We start from the raw sequence: 13,317 nt of genomic DNA, 5'->3' as shown, positions 1-13,317 counted from the left end.
TGTCTCAATATGAACAATGACTGGCACTTCTGCTAAAAGTCCAAATTTCTCATTGATTTGAATGATGCTAGGATTGATGATTTGTAAGGCATTTTGTCCTTTTTAACATAGGAGGAAGTTCTTCAAATTGCAAAGTGTGGTTCTCCTTAAAGATTAACAGCATACCTGCAGCACCGGAAAGGAAGATAGATGTGAAATGCAGAGCTCTGGTAAGATTACTCTAAATGTTTAATTTTGTTCTACTGCATTAGAAGAAAAACATAATTTTTATTGTTGGTCTGGCTGCTATCACAGAGGATTAATCGATTTTGTTTAAGTGACCACACACAATCACTTTTTGATTAATAAAACTCAATACTTACTAAGACCTCATTTAAGCTCAGTGATATGAACTAAAATGAATGCTTGAAAAAAAGTGTCTTCTTTATCCTATTTGAATAATTACATTTTTATTCTGCTGACATCTGCTTCTAATTTTGGATCTCAGATAAGGTCGAATTCTATAAAAACTTCAAGCAGTTTCTGTACAGTCCACAACGGAATAAGTCTCTTTTGGTACCCTCCTTCCTTATGCATACCTAATTATTATTGTCATTTAGATTTCATTAATCATTGGAATGTATTTAATCATATTTGTATTACTAGATAAATATGTACTTTCACTCTCAAAAATTAATTAAATGATGTTAGTCATTTTAGAAGAACGATTACATCATATTAAATAAGTTGTATGTTTTAAATCACTTAAGTATGTAAAGATAAAATACCTGTTTAGTATGTTTGCTTAATTGATATTGTTTTTATTCTCAGAAGATTTGTAATTGTATTTATCTTTGAATTATACTTTGTAAGGTTTTTCTTTTCAGAGCTAATATTTTTCTTATCTTCTGTAAATGGATATTTGCTTTATCATCTAGACATCCTGCTTTCTGCATGAATTGTAAGCAGCTAAGAAATACTGACTTTAATAATGGATGCTGGTAACAGGTTCTATGAATAGAAATGACTGGTACGATATTTTGCTGCAGGAACATTTTTGCAAATAAAAATATGTGATACAAGTACTAGGGGACTACCTCTTCCAGTAACAGATGCTGGGAAGGGAGAAGAGTCTCCTCAGTTAATTTTACATGTCAGCATGTGTTTATGTGGGGGAAAAAATCTAAACCAGTAAGCATTTCTCAAAATATTTAAAATATCATTGTTCATGTATCACTTCTGGTTTGCTCTTGTTTCCTTGAAGTGTAGTATCCTGATTGTGAACTTCTGTAGGGCTGAGAAACAGATAATGATGTTTTCAAAATCTTGCTGTTGGGTGAGCATGGTGGTAGGGAGGTGTCTGGTGCTAGTAAGAAACACAAAAGCTAGAGTAAGAGTTTGTGATTTGAGACCTTGAAAAGAATAGTGTAGGTTTTTGTCCTACAGGATCATGCATTGTCTTGTATCATTTTCTGATCTGAAAATACTGTTAAAATGGTAAAAGGAAAAGCTAGATTTAAAGTATATTATTGACTCCTACTGTATAATAAATTCTCAAGGTGTGTTTTAAGTCTGCTTATAATTTTTAATCAAATTCAGTATGAAAACTTGCAAAAACCACTTACAGTAAAATCCAACGTACTTTTACAATGTATGGGCTACTGAAATTCTTGACCTGAGTGGGAATAATTCCTTTCTAGGAAGATGAAGGAGGTGAAGAAGTAGCTATACCTCTTCTTCAGATCTCTATGGAAAATCTCATAAAAACCAGTACTATTGATGAATTTTGAAGATGACACAAAGATTTTTGACTAACAATACATGTGGTAACTATTACAGAATTGCTGTTACTGAATTGACTGGTTACATGCCAGGCAGTTCATTTTGGAGTGGGAGAGCTTTCTGTCTCTAACGTGACTGGGATTATCCTAGCTAATGTCTCACTACAGACTGTCAGTGTGACACTGGTAAAAAGAACTAATACAGTCCTTGACTGCTAAAGAATGGTCAAATACAAGCAGAAAGCAAATAATGCCGATGGTACTGCTATTAGAATGTTGTTCACAGATCTGGTTCTTGGAGGTTAAGAATTGTTACGAATTCCAGAAATACTGGAAGAAAATCAAAGAAATCCACTAAAAGCATGGGGGACTGGAAGAGCAGGCCTTGTCATATGAATGCTAAGTATCTCTATCAGCTTAGTTTGCCAAAGAAAAAATGGAGAAGGAATGTGATCATTCACTAAAGAATATTGAAAAGATAGTGATGGTGTCTCAGTTTTGCTGACCAACATGCATCAAGACCTAGCGGCCAAAAATTTAAATTTGAGAAATATTTAATTTTGCATGGAATGTCCTAGTAATGAGAACAATAAAACATTGTAAGATCTTGCTAGTGAAAACAGTAGACAGAGTCTTGTAAAGCTGAGGACTTGAATTTGCTTCAAAAGCTGATAAATTTTTCAAAAGCATAGACACCTGGTACATCTGCTACATCAATGAGTCAGATTTAATGAATTCATTGATCTCTTTTTAGCTTCAGAGTCTATCTTCTTCCTTCCTGGCTCTTGGAAAGAGAAGGATTAGCAACACTTAATTTAAAATACTAATAACACTGCTTCTGGACAGTGGTTATAGCTGTATCTCTTAGTCAAATGCAATACAAATTTATTCTCAGCATGTCAAAAGTACTTTTCCTGTCTTACACAACTGATCAGATTTCTGAAACATCAGAAATTGGTTACAGCAGAGGTAAAGTTCGCAGGACAGAGTTTTGAAATGATCAAGGTGTATATTAACGTCTTGCTTTTCTTAATGGTAGACATGTGGCCACAGTGACTACCAGCCTACAGACAGCGAGGGAGTCCCCAGGGAGGTGAGGGCTGGTGGGCATCCCAGGAACAGTGGACAGTATGGGATCAACCTGACATATGTCACCTGGGCACCACGAGTGCTATAGACATTAACAAGACTTCAATGAATATATTTGCTTGCAGATTCCAGTTTTGTGTTTCAGGTTTGGAAATGCTTTAGGCTAACTCAGCCTTTTGTACTTCATAAATGAGTGTCTGTTTGAAATGTAATGCCTTGACAGGATGATAGTTCATACCGTATGAAAAGAGGTGGCAGGATGTGTGTGTCAGGTTTCAAACGGAGTTTATAACTCTGTAGGTATTCTGACCCTTATGGATGGCCTGAGGCAGTGGCCACCAGCTGATGTTGCAAAAGGAATCCTCTGTTGAACAGTACAGAGAATTTTGAAGAAACAAGTAGGTCTACCTGGCAGCACCATGCAATTGACTGTAGCTCAGGTCTTGGAGACAGGAAAGAGTTGCTCTCTTCTGCTTTCAGTGCACAAATCAGCTAAAAGAAAATACTACAGTTCTGTCTGTACTGCGCCCCCCCCCCCCCCCCCCCCCCCAACTTATACAACTTTAACAAGGCATTGTGTCACCGTCCTCTTCTAATTTGCTCCGGATTTTCTGCGCTAAGTAGTATTGCATGTGTTTTCATACATAATTCTGACTAGATTCGTGATCTTGAATTGGAACAACACAGGATTTTCCAGTTACATTTATCTTTGGTTTGCACTGTTAATTCTATGTTTTACCATCCTTAAGGTGCAAAATTTCAGTCTCAAAAGGTATCTGCAGATATGAAAAGGTATCTGAAATGCTTAGAGATAATTTAGTTTAACTCACATTTTTAATAAAATATAATAAATTTGCATTTTTACATTGATGAGACCAATCTCATGACATATCACTTTTGGATGTGTTCTTTGTCTCAGCCTAAAATTCAAAGTGGATGTTGAACAGTTAAGTGGATCAAACCCAGTTTTATGCTGTTCAAGTTTTGTTAAAACTCTTTTTGTCTTGTCATGGCTGAAAGCATTTAAGCTTGTATTTTGCTAATAAACCAGATTATGATTAGGCTATTTAATGGAAATAAAAATATTGAATAATTGTGCCATATTGAAAAAGTCATTATTTTAAAGCTCTACTCTAATTTCAATTAGTTTAATCACTGTATATCAGTAAAAGAAATATTCTTGTTTGAATAGAATGCTTGAACAGGGTTCTCTGGCTGGATGAAAATGTCTTTTTTCAGTAGGCAGAAATTTGCCACCTCTTCAAGGGAAACCTACTTTTGTTTTCCTCCCTCCAATAACAGCCAAAAAAATAGAGAAAATATAAATATGGAGAATTATACTCTTTTTTGGCCTTTCTCAACTTTATGTATATATTTTATCTATATATATTTTATATACACACACACACAAGTATATATATTAATTTGTATTAAAATATACAAAGGCAATGAGCAGTGCTGAGGATACATTTTCTGGATCAGGTGGAATGTCCACTAAATGCATTTAGAAATAAAGTAGTAGAATGGTAATTCCAATAAATAAAAGATGATGATTCGTTATAATTAATCTTTTCATCTGTTATCCATACTTGCTGGCAGCAGAATCACTGTAAATTAGGATAAGAAGTTAAATTTTAGACTGGTTCATCCAGCTGTAAATAGTAAGTTTGACTTCCATCTTGTCCCAAATGTAGCTCCATTAAAATGCGAACTTTAGTCTAATCGGAAGTTTAGATTCCAATCCTATTGTAGTCCTTACTCTTCAGTAGATAGTATGGGTTTCTGGGAAATGGATGAATAAACATTTCAGTAAAGACCTCAGAATTTGACCCATAAATTGAAGGAAGTGGCTTTTTAATTTTAAAAGAGAAATTTTTTTTCCTAGTTTTTTTAACATAGAAACCCAATAATTCCTCTAATTTGAAACACATCTGTCTCTAAATTGAATTAGGGTTAATTTTTTTGTTGTCTATGTGGTCACTAGAATGCCCTCCACAGATTGCTTGGTATCATACAATGCTTTAAAGGTCAATGCAGCGTTTGAATAATAAAAATATTTTCATCTCTTTTTCTTTTTATATGTGTGTGTGTGTGTTCGTTTTTTCTACCAAGAAAATGATAGTAAAAAAGAAGAAATTGCCTCAAATTTGGCCCTTAATAGTGCTAATACTGTTTTATATTGTTACATTCAGACTTTTTGGGACAGTGAACCACTTCCACTTCTCAGCATTTCTCCCAGATCATCAGTCCTCAATGTATCTCCTGTGTTTGATAAATGCATGGTGCCACTATTTTGTAAATAGCACAATCAGATATTGATTTTAAGTTTTGTCATGGTAATTCTACATGCCTGTAATTCCAAGCAAGGTCTGGATCACAGTTTGTTTCTTCAATTTTCAGTTGATCTTCTTTAAGATAGGTTTATTTGTCATTTTTCTCCCCAGGGTTTTTTTTTGGGGGGGGGGAAGGTTGGGGGTTTTTACATTTGTTTTTTTTTTTTTTTTTCCAACATAGACAGTTTGGTACACGATTTCAGATTACGTTTAAAATCAGTTTAAAATGAATGGGGATATTATGAAGCAGAGTAGTCACATATAAACCACACTTTTACTTTCTGGTGAGGCAGATACATCACTTGGAAGTCTAGCAAACAGATGACAATTAGTGTTCAAAGTTCAGACCCTCATATAATTTCTGAATAACACTGAATAGTCACAGCCTTAATATTTGTCTTTTAGGCCATGAAAGGGTAAGTGTTCAGTTGTCCTTCCTCTGAAATTTTTGCTGGGCTCTCTGAAACTCACGGGACTCTCTGAAACTCTGAACTCACCGGACTCTCTAGGCACAGCCTATGAAGAATTCAATAGAGGGGTTCAGACCAAGGTCTGAACCTATGGTATGAACCCTGGACTTGTCTCCAGGGGTGGTTGGAAACGTCAAGGGAAAAAGCAAAAGCATGTACATATAGTATGGTATATGTACAGCTTTTAAGGGTTTTCTGTTCAGGCTTTTTGCTGAGCTGCCAGGTATATCCTTAAACTTATGTATACATTTAGTATCCATAAGCTCCTTTGACTTTGAATTTGAAGTGTTTACTGACCATGTTGTAGGAACCATTACCTGTATTTTTAGCTGTGTTCTTTATTTTAATTTGATGCCCCCTAGTTCTTAAATTATAGGAGTCAGTGGACAGTTAAACCCTATCCAGTCTCTCCATGCTACTCATGATTTTGTAGACTTGTGTATATCTGTTCTGAATTATCTCTTTTCCAAGATGAAGAGTATGATAAGGTAGTCATCTTCATTTATGTTTTCCACTTGGACCTTCATGTTTTACTATTGTAGTATTTCTCCAAAAGTATTTCTTTCAAAGAGAAAATAAACCTGATCAAACGTGTATTGAAAGAAAGAAAATAATTTGGATTTTAGCAGTGCTTGTCCTCTGACTGCTTCACTTGATGCACTTTGAAGTGTGGCTATCAAAACCAAGCTTTCAAAACTTAGCTTTACCGGTTAGCCTTTTTGGTTTCTTATCAGTTGATGTACATCAAAGCAATGATGAGATAATTGAGTAATATCTTAAGATTAGAAATTTTACTACTTTAAAAAATCCAATGCAACATAAAAAAATTAGGTTTCCATTGATGACATTTAAAAATATTAGGTGAAAAGTAACAAGAGTTGCTAAGTCCCATTGACCTTTTAAAAAGTGATTCATAGCACAGCAGCTCCTTATATCAAAAGTCAATCTATGACAAACTTCCTTGATGCCAATACTTGACCATACCAGCCATTTAAATGAAATCTTAGAAGTGGTGTTAGGAAGACCTCATTATTTATCCCACTCTCAAGAATCAAGCAAGCTGTCTTACTGATAACCTGCAATTGGTGTTAGGAAGTATTGCAGTGAATATTGAATTGTGAAGCTCTGATTGTAAAACACTTAAATAAAAGAGGAGATTTTTCTCTTTTTTACTTTTTGTAGAAGAAGAATTTAATTTGTCAAGTAAGAGTATAGCTTTTACTTTGAAGAAAGGAGCGTAACTGATGTGAGCTTCCCTCAATTCCTCATCTTTTCCTGCCCAGTGTGTGCATGGCAAGCATTCATAGAGTTAAAAATAGTGTTGATCTGCTCAACATGCAGGAAACTGTAAGAAGTAATATAAATATTTCCCAGCATGGGAATGAAGATTCTAATGGCCAAGACCTAAGTGTAGCTCCTAGTGCAAGGGCTGGTAGGGTGAAGTACAGTGTGAGAAGGCTTTAGCTTTTATAGGTAGATCCCCCTCCTATTCCTAACATTATTCCAACTATTAAAAGGAGGACAGTGAGACTAAGCTGTGAGTGAGATCCTGAACTCATAGGAGGGTCTGGTTTAGCTAAGTTTCATTTCATGGAATAAAGGTACTTTAATTTTCCTAAATGTAGTCTCCATCTTTTGTGTGTTCAGATCACTTTGACTCTGTCTTCTAATTAATTAGGGGTTCATCTTTGAATTCTTAAAACACTAATTAATTATTATAAACTTATATGCAACTGTAGAAATAATGGTACATTGGCTTATTTGCATGAAACATAGGTCTTTATACATTGTACATGATAGTGGTAATAGTTTCACATACAGAACTGTGAAGAGGCTTGGGGTTAGACCCTGAATCTTCAAGCTAGAATTTTTCAGTGGACTACTATGTAATTTAAATGCAGCTTGCATTTTCTTTGAGTGATTCATTTTATATATATATATCTCATACACTTGAGAATGTCCACAGAATAGCTAAAAAATCTTGAGAAACTAGTTCTCTAATCAAGAATGTGTCTATATTGTTATGTTCTGATTAAATAGATGGATTAATCAAGATTCCTGATATATTTCATCTAATAAGTGGTCTTTAAGAAATACATGATAACCAGTTAAGTATATTTTGCAGCCTTCTATTAAATGAAAATAACTTATCTTCCTGCTTTTGTATTGAGTACTTGTGATAAATCTCATTGTACTGTCAACTATGTACAGTTTGTGTCTTCTGAAAATAGTGGTAATTTTTTATTTTGCCTGAATATCTAACATTTTGACTACAACCATATATTGCATCTCTAAGAGAAACAAGGGAATATACTCATTCAGTGAACACATCAACCAGATTATAAGGAGTTGCAATGATTCATGTTGTGAACCATATAGCTTGCTGATCTGGATATTTTTTCTAATCCAGGGCCTGAACACCCTGAAATCCACTCATCACCATTCCAGAAATGAGAAGAACCTTACTGAAATAGAGGGGGATTAGCCAGATGCAGGTTTATTTTCTAAGCCCCATGTATATTAATAGAAATTAGATCAATTGGTGAAGCCTGGAAAGGTTGTAAGGATGCATTCCAGCTGTGAAGGGTTCCTGCCCACCTTGATTGTTAAAGCTTGGTAAACAAGGGAACCCGTACAAGTGCTTAGATGATAAGCATATTTTTCAGAGGAGGGATATTATCAAGTATGGTTAATACTGAAATAATCCAGTCAATCCGTACACTGCTTATAATGAACACCTCCAACCTTACCTTACAACTTCATCAGCTACTGCCCAGCTTCAAACTATTTTTTGCCAGCTGTCATAATCAAAGCAATCAATCTAAATTCTAAGTACATGTGTCTTTTGTCGGTGTCCTTTGACTTTCAGTCCAGCCTGAGAACCAGTTCCGGCAGTTGGCACTGCTGGCCTATAGAGAACATTTCCCCACAGTCATTAAAAACCATCAGTTGTGCTACTTATATAAACATTTCCATAGCAGTGTGCTGGAAATAGTTCCAGTAAGGAAATTTCGGATTTGTGAGGCCTCATTACCTATTCTATCGTTTTGAAAAAGCCCTCTAAGTTCTGTTTTGTTCTGCATGATGGAAAGGAGATTGATGTTGGAGATTTGTCAGCTTTGGCCTCCCCCTCCACCAATGCAAATTTCAGATTGCATTTCATCCTGACAAAGATCATCAACTCTATTAAAAGAGATCAGCTAAAAGCTAGTTCAGGGAAAAAGGGAGAAAGTACCTTCTGTGATCATTGTCTGCCCAGGAATTTCTTCCTTTTTCTTTCATGAAAACCTTAATATATTTTTATTTCATTTTGTCTTGTCCAGACCAGCCTGTGGCAGTCTAATGAATCTCAAAGGCAAAGAAAACAAACCTGCAACAGTAGAGATGGTACAGGATGCAGAATTGTACTTTCAAATGTATATTTTACTTTACAAATAATTCTAAAGTATATTTCAGTAGTTCTGTGGGTTTTACTCTGTTAGTGACTTCTAGATAGCACAGGCTAAATCAGACTTGTTTATCAATAGCTGACAACCTTTCAAATTCATTATGAATTCTAAAAATCAGGCTGTGTTTTTTCTCATATATGATTACAAGATAGATTCTGTGATTTTGCATGTGGAACTATCATTTCTGTTGATTACGAGAACGCTCTTCACTTGTCAACAGCTAAGTTATTCTACAACTCTAAGAGGAAGCGAGAAGCAGCACACAGTTATTATCAGCTAGATCTGGAAATGCCAGTCAGAAAGCAGATAAGGAACAGTTCAGTTTGGAACTGGATTGACCTTAGCACAATGTAGCCTAATCTATAAAGAGAGGAGGAGCCATACTTTGGACATCCTTTTCCTTTCCCAAAATCCTACTCTCTTCTTTAGATGGTAGACTGAGAAGGAAGGATGGATGGATAGCAGCATGGGATTCCTGCCAGTCCTACTGCTGGGTCTAATCCTCAAACTCTTCTCACCCAGCTCCAGAAATGATTTTGCCTTCTAAAGGATTTATAAGCTGTAGCTCAGGAGTAGCACCCTTGCCAACTCAGTGATGTTTTTCTTCTCATAGGATATATTGGCTCAAGGAATGGTTCCCCTCAAAAATCATGGCAGGTCTTTAGCACTTGGGAATCATGCTTTGGGGATTGTAGAGGTAGAAGCCATCTGTGGGAGATGTCAGTCTGTTTTAAATCCATAACTGTTTTACAGAGAGCCACAACAATAAGAGATTGCACAAAAGATGCGTTAATTTTCTCTAGATCATGCCGCTTCCCTGGCAACTGTACTTCTTTTGTTTAATTACTTGAAGGGAACCCACAAGGAAAGATGCATCTGTGTTAGCCTTTCAGCTCACAGCAAGAGCATGTTTTTTGGGTGTCTCTCCAGATCATCCCCACTTACTGCACTTTCATTTGTATCACACAGTCGTCCTGGAGCGCATGAAATGCATCTCTTTTGGGTGTAACTTAACTGGAGAATATTTTCCAGGTGCTCGTCTAATGTTCTTCAACCATTAATGGGTGTTTAAGTTCATGGGAGCAAAATAGGACTACCCATAAGCAAAACATTCATGGGCGCTCGTACTGGGTGGATGCTGGGTCCTCACCACCAACTGTTTTGCTATACGTGTCTACTCCTTTTGTGTCTCACTACGTGCTAATATAGATAGATCATAGCACCCAAATCTTTGTAACTCTTCCTGTCAAAAAAGACTGCATCATGTTTATTCTAACAAGAGTTTGCATTTTGTGGGAATTGCATTATGTCAATAAACAAGTATAATGTAGAGAGCTTGTTACAAATACAACCAGTGTTAAAGCAGATCCAACTTAGAATTTAAATTATGTGTCAGTGTCTCCTTTATTAATTCTTCATTATTTATTTAATTAAAAGTAAAAAGCATACAATTAAGAATATTTTGTAATTATGTAACTTGGCAGTTGAAGACAGTGACATACTGTTTTCATAGCTGTGGTACATTAATTTTTCATAAATCCTAAGCTAAACTGTAATCTGAACATTGTTATACATGGCTGATACTTGGATCATGTTCTCAGAAACTGAGTAACCTGAAGTTATGAATCATGCCCTAAGACCAATTTTTAGAATATGCTTTCATAACAATTGGTAGCATAAAAAGTAACATTCTGTAAAAGAACCATGGCAACATGGTTTGTGGAAGAAAAACAAATTTGGGAAGGTGGTAATTATTAATCACTCTAACTAAAAGCAGTTTGGCAAATAATTCAGACCAGAATATATTTGTATAGCCCATTTGAAAAAAAAAAAAAAAAAATAAAAAAAGGAGTTATCAGAAGGAGGGTAAACTATTAGAAATATTAGAATGTGAGTGAAAATTTTTGATAAATACATAGCAGCAGCTAACCCCCTCCTCTCTTCCCTACAGATGCATGAATCAGTTCTGTGATGTAACAGCAGGGAGCTAATGTAGATCACAAAATGACAGCTGAGCTGTCACTAACTGCCATTGAACAAAAATGTAAGGTTAGATCTAAACCAAGTAATTAGAGAGGTGTTACATCTATGCTAGATGAGTGGTCATATATATGAAAAATAACTGTTAAGTGAAGAAAGAGTAGCCTTGTATAATTAAAGTACTATGTCACTTAGTCCATAACTGCTGTGGCTAACCCTGTGGCTTATGAATCAAAACGAGAGGGTTTTTTGCTCAACTGTCAAACACAGCAAATTCAGAGAAAAAGTTCTTTTTAAAAAATTTGCACACTGATGGTATCTGGAGTACTGATTTTATAGTTTAGTGAACTAGGTATTAAAGTAACGTCACTGAAAGGAAAAATTAATGTTTGAACTGTTCCCTGGACATACCTCTCTAATGACTGTCTTTCTAATCAGTGGAACTTGTGCTAGCTTTTTAGCTCAAGACAAAACATGGTTGTATATACACTCTGTAGTTTGGGGTTTTTTGTTTGTTTGTTTTTTTAATAACAATGAGAGGAACCTGAAAGAGAATAGTGAGAAGTTCTCCAAAAAAGGTAGTTATCTTAAGTATAAATTTTCAAACTATGCTTGAACTGTGAATTTTTCTGCAGAAGTATAACCTTTAAACCTGTCCTGCCATTTTTCTGAGTAGTCAAGAAAATTGGTGGTACTGCCACTGGTTTTCCCCTCAGTGATTAATGTGAATTAGTGAGTAGTGAGAACTCACTGCTTTCCTTGTGTAATATGAAGAAAAGGGAAGAAGAGATCTTTATTATTCATTCCATTCCTATGAATTTTGTCCATCTGTATAACAGGAAGCTGTATCTTTTACTTAAGACTAATTTGGCAGGTGTACTACTGCTCTCACAAAATGTAGCAATATCCCTGCTTCTCCAAAATAGTATTACTGTGTTCCCATGATCAGAATACTACTTAAAAATGCTGGAGTGAAATTCAAATACTGTTTTATAGTTGTGCATCTCTAGAACATGACCTGAAGCAGCTAGCTGTTCTTCTTTTCTGCTGGATTTCTATGGATAGTATGCACAGCTTCTGAAACAGCAAATGATAATTAAATGGCATCATTACAATGAGCAACAAGTTTATCCACGCATACAAACATACTCAAACAACATCTGAATCAGGAACTTCAAGTAAGTATATAAAACTAGTTGATTATGGATTTGATTTGAAAACATGATGTGTTGATTACGGATTTGATTTGAAAACATGATGCGTTGGAAGTTTGTAAAATGCCGTTAACTCAGGAATTACTTGCTTTAAGTTGTACAATTTTAGTTGACATTTTTACTTCAGGCTAAAACCCTACCTATTTTAGATGGTTTGGCCTATTGTAAAAGGAATCCAGATCTTTCCTCTTCTATTTGAATCAGAGCAAGGAATGACTATGTAATTGTAAGAATATGAACTGGCACTTGCTTAATCGTCATCCTCACTAGAAAGGAGGGACCAGTGTCTGTTACTGTCTGAAGACTGTTCTTTAACCTTTTTAAAATGAATTTGCTGCTTGATTTCAATTCTTGGTATAAATGTATATGAAAATCGTTGCAACTGAAATCTTAGAAGACTAAAGAGAAGGTAAAGTCTCGGTGAGCATAGAGACTACATTAGTTTAATCTCCAGAACTATTTGTATAAAGGTAATCTAAAGGTCATACAATTGGTTCCCTGCAGCAGATATTTCTATTGAACAAATTCCAGCTGAAGTTATTTGAGAGAAATGTGGAGTAAAAATTAGCATTAGTCATTTCACATGGAAAGAGGTAGTGAACGTGTACTCAGTAATTTTTCATTTATATATTTCTCTGGGATTTAGAAAGGATACTTTACAAAGAATTTTAACAGTTCAAAAGAACCATCTGAGAAAGCAGGAAGTTTTCAAAAGCCAAATTACAATTTGTTCATGAATATTCATTATTCATTAATTAAATAACACTTCCAGTTATTATGAGTTGTTTGTACATTTGCAGGTATTTTTAGTTCTAAATGCAGAGAAAACAACCATTTTTTTAAAATTTTACCAATTGATAATTATTAAGTATCTTCAGCTATTGACAACATTGTAACAATTTACAATTTAAAAAAATTATTTTTTGGTTACTGTATTTTACTTTGGTGTTTACTGTGGATTTCCTAATGGAGAACAGTAGTACAGAGGCTTAATTTAGGCTGATAAATTCAGGTTCATTATC

At 35.0% G+C, this 13,317-nt stretch overlaps 1 protein-coding gene across 1 annotated transcript in view; it reads left to right on the top strand.

Annotated features, from left to right (window-relative positions):
- The window catches only part of CFAP47 (cilia and flagella associated protein 47), a 363,098-nt gene that overhangs the window by 240,425 nt on the left and 109,356 nt on the right, over positions 1-13,317 (top strand). Inside the window, 1 exon segment of the mRNA XM_050891106.1 lies at positions 112-209. Within this exon segment, the coding sequence (XP_050747063.1) occupies positions 112-209 (98 nt within the window).

This window comes from Gymnogyps californianus, chromosome 1 (assembly GCF_018139145.2).
Source record: "Gymnogyps californianus isolate 813 chromosome 1, ASM1813914v2, whole genome shotgun sequence".
In the NCBI taxonomy this organism is placed as follows: domain Eukaryota; kingdom Metazoa; phylum Chordata; class Aves; order Accipitriformes; family Cathartidae; genus Gymnogyps; species Gymnogyps californianus.
The sequence above is the reverse complement of the archived record's forward strand: the minus strand, read 5'-3'. Positions and strand labels throughout refer to the sequence as shown.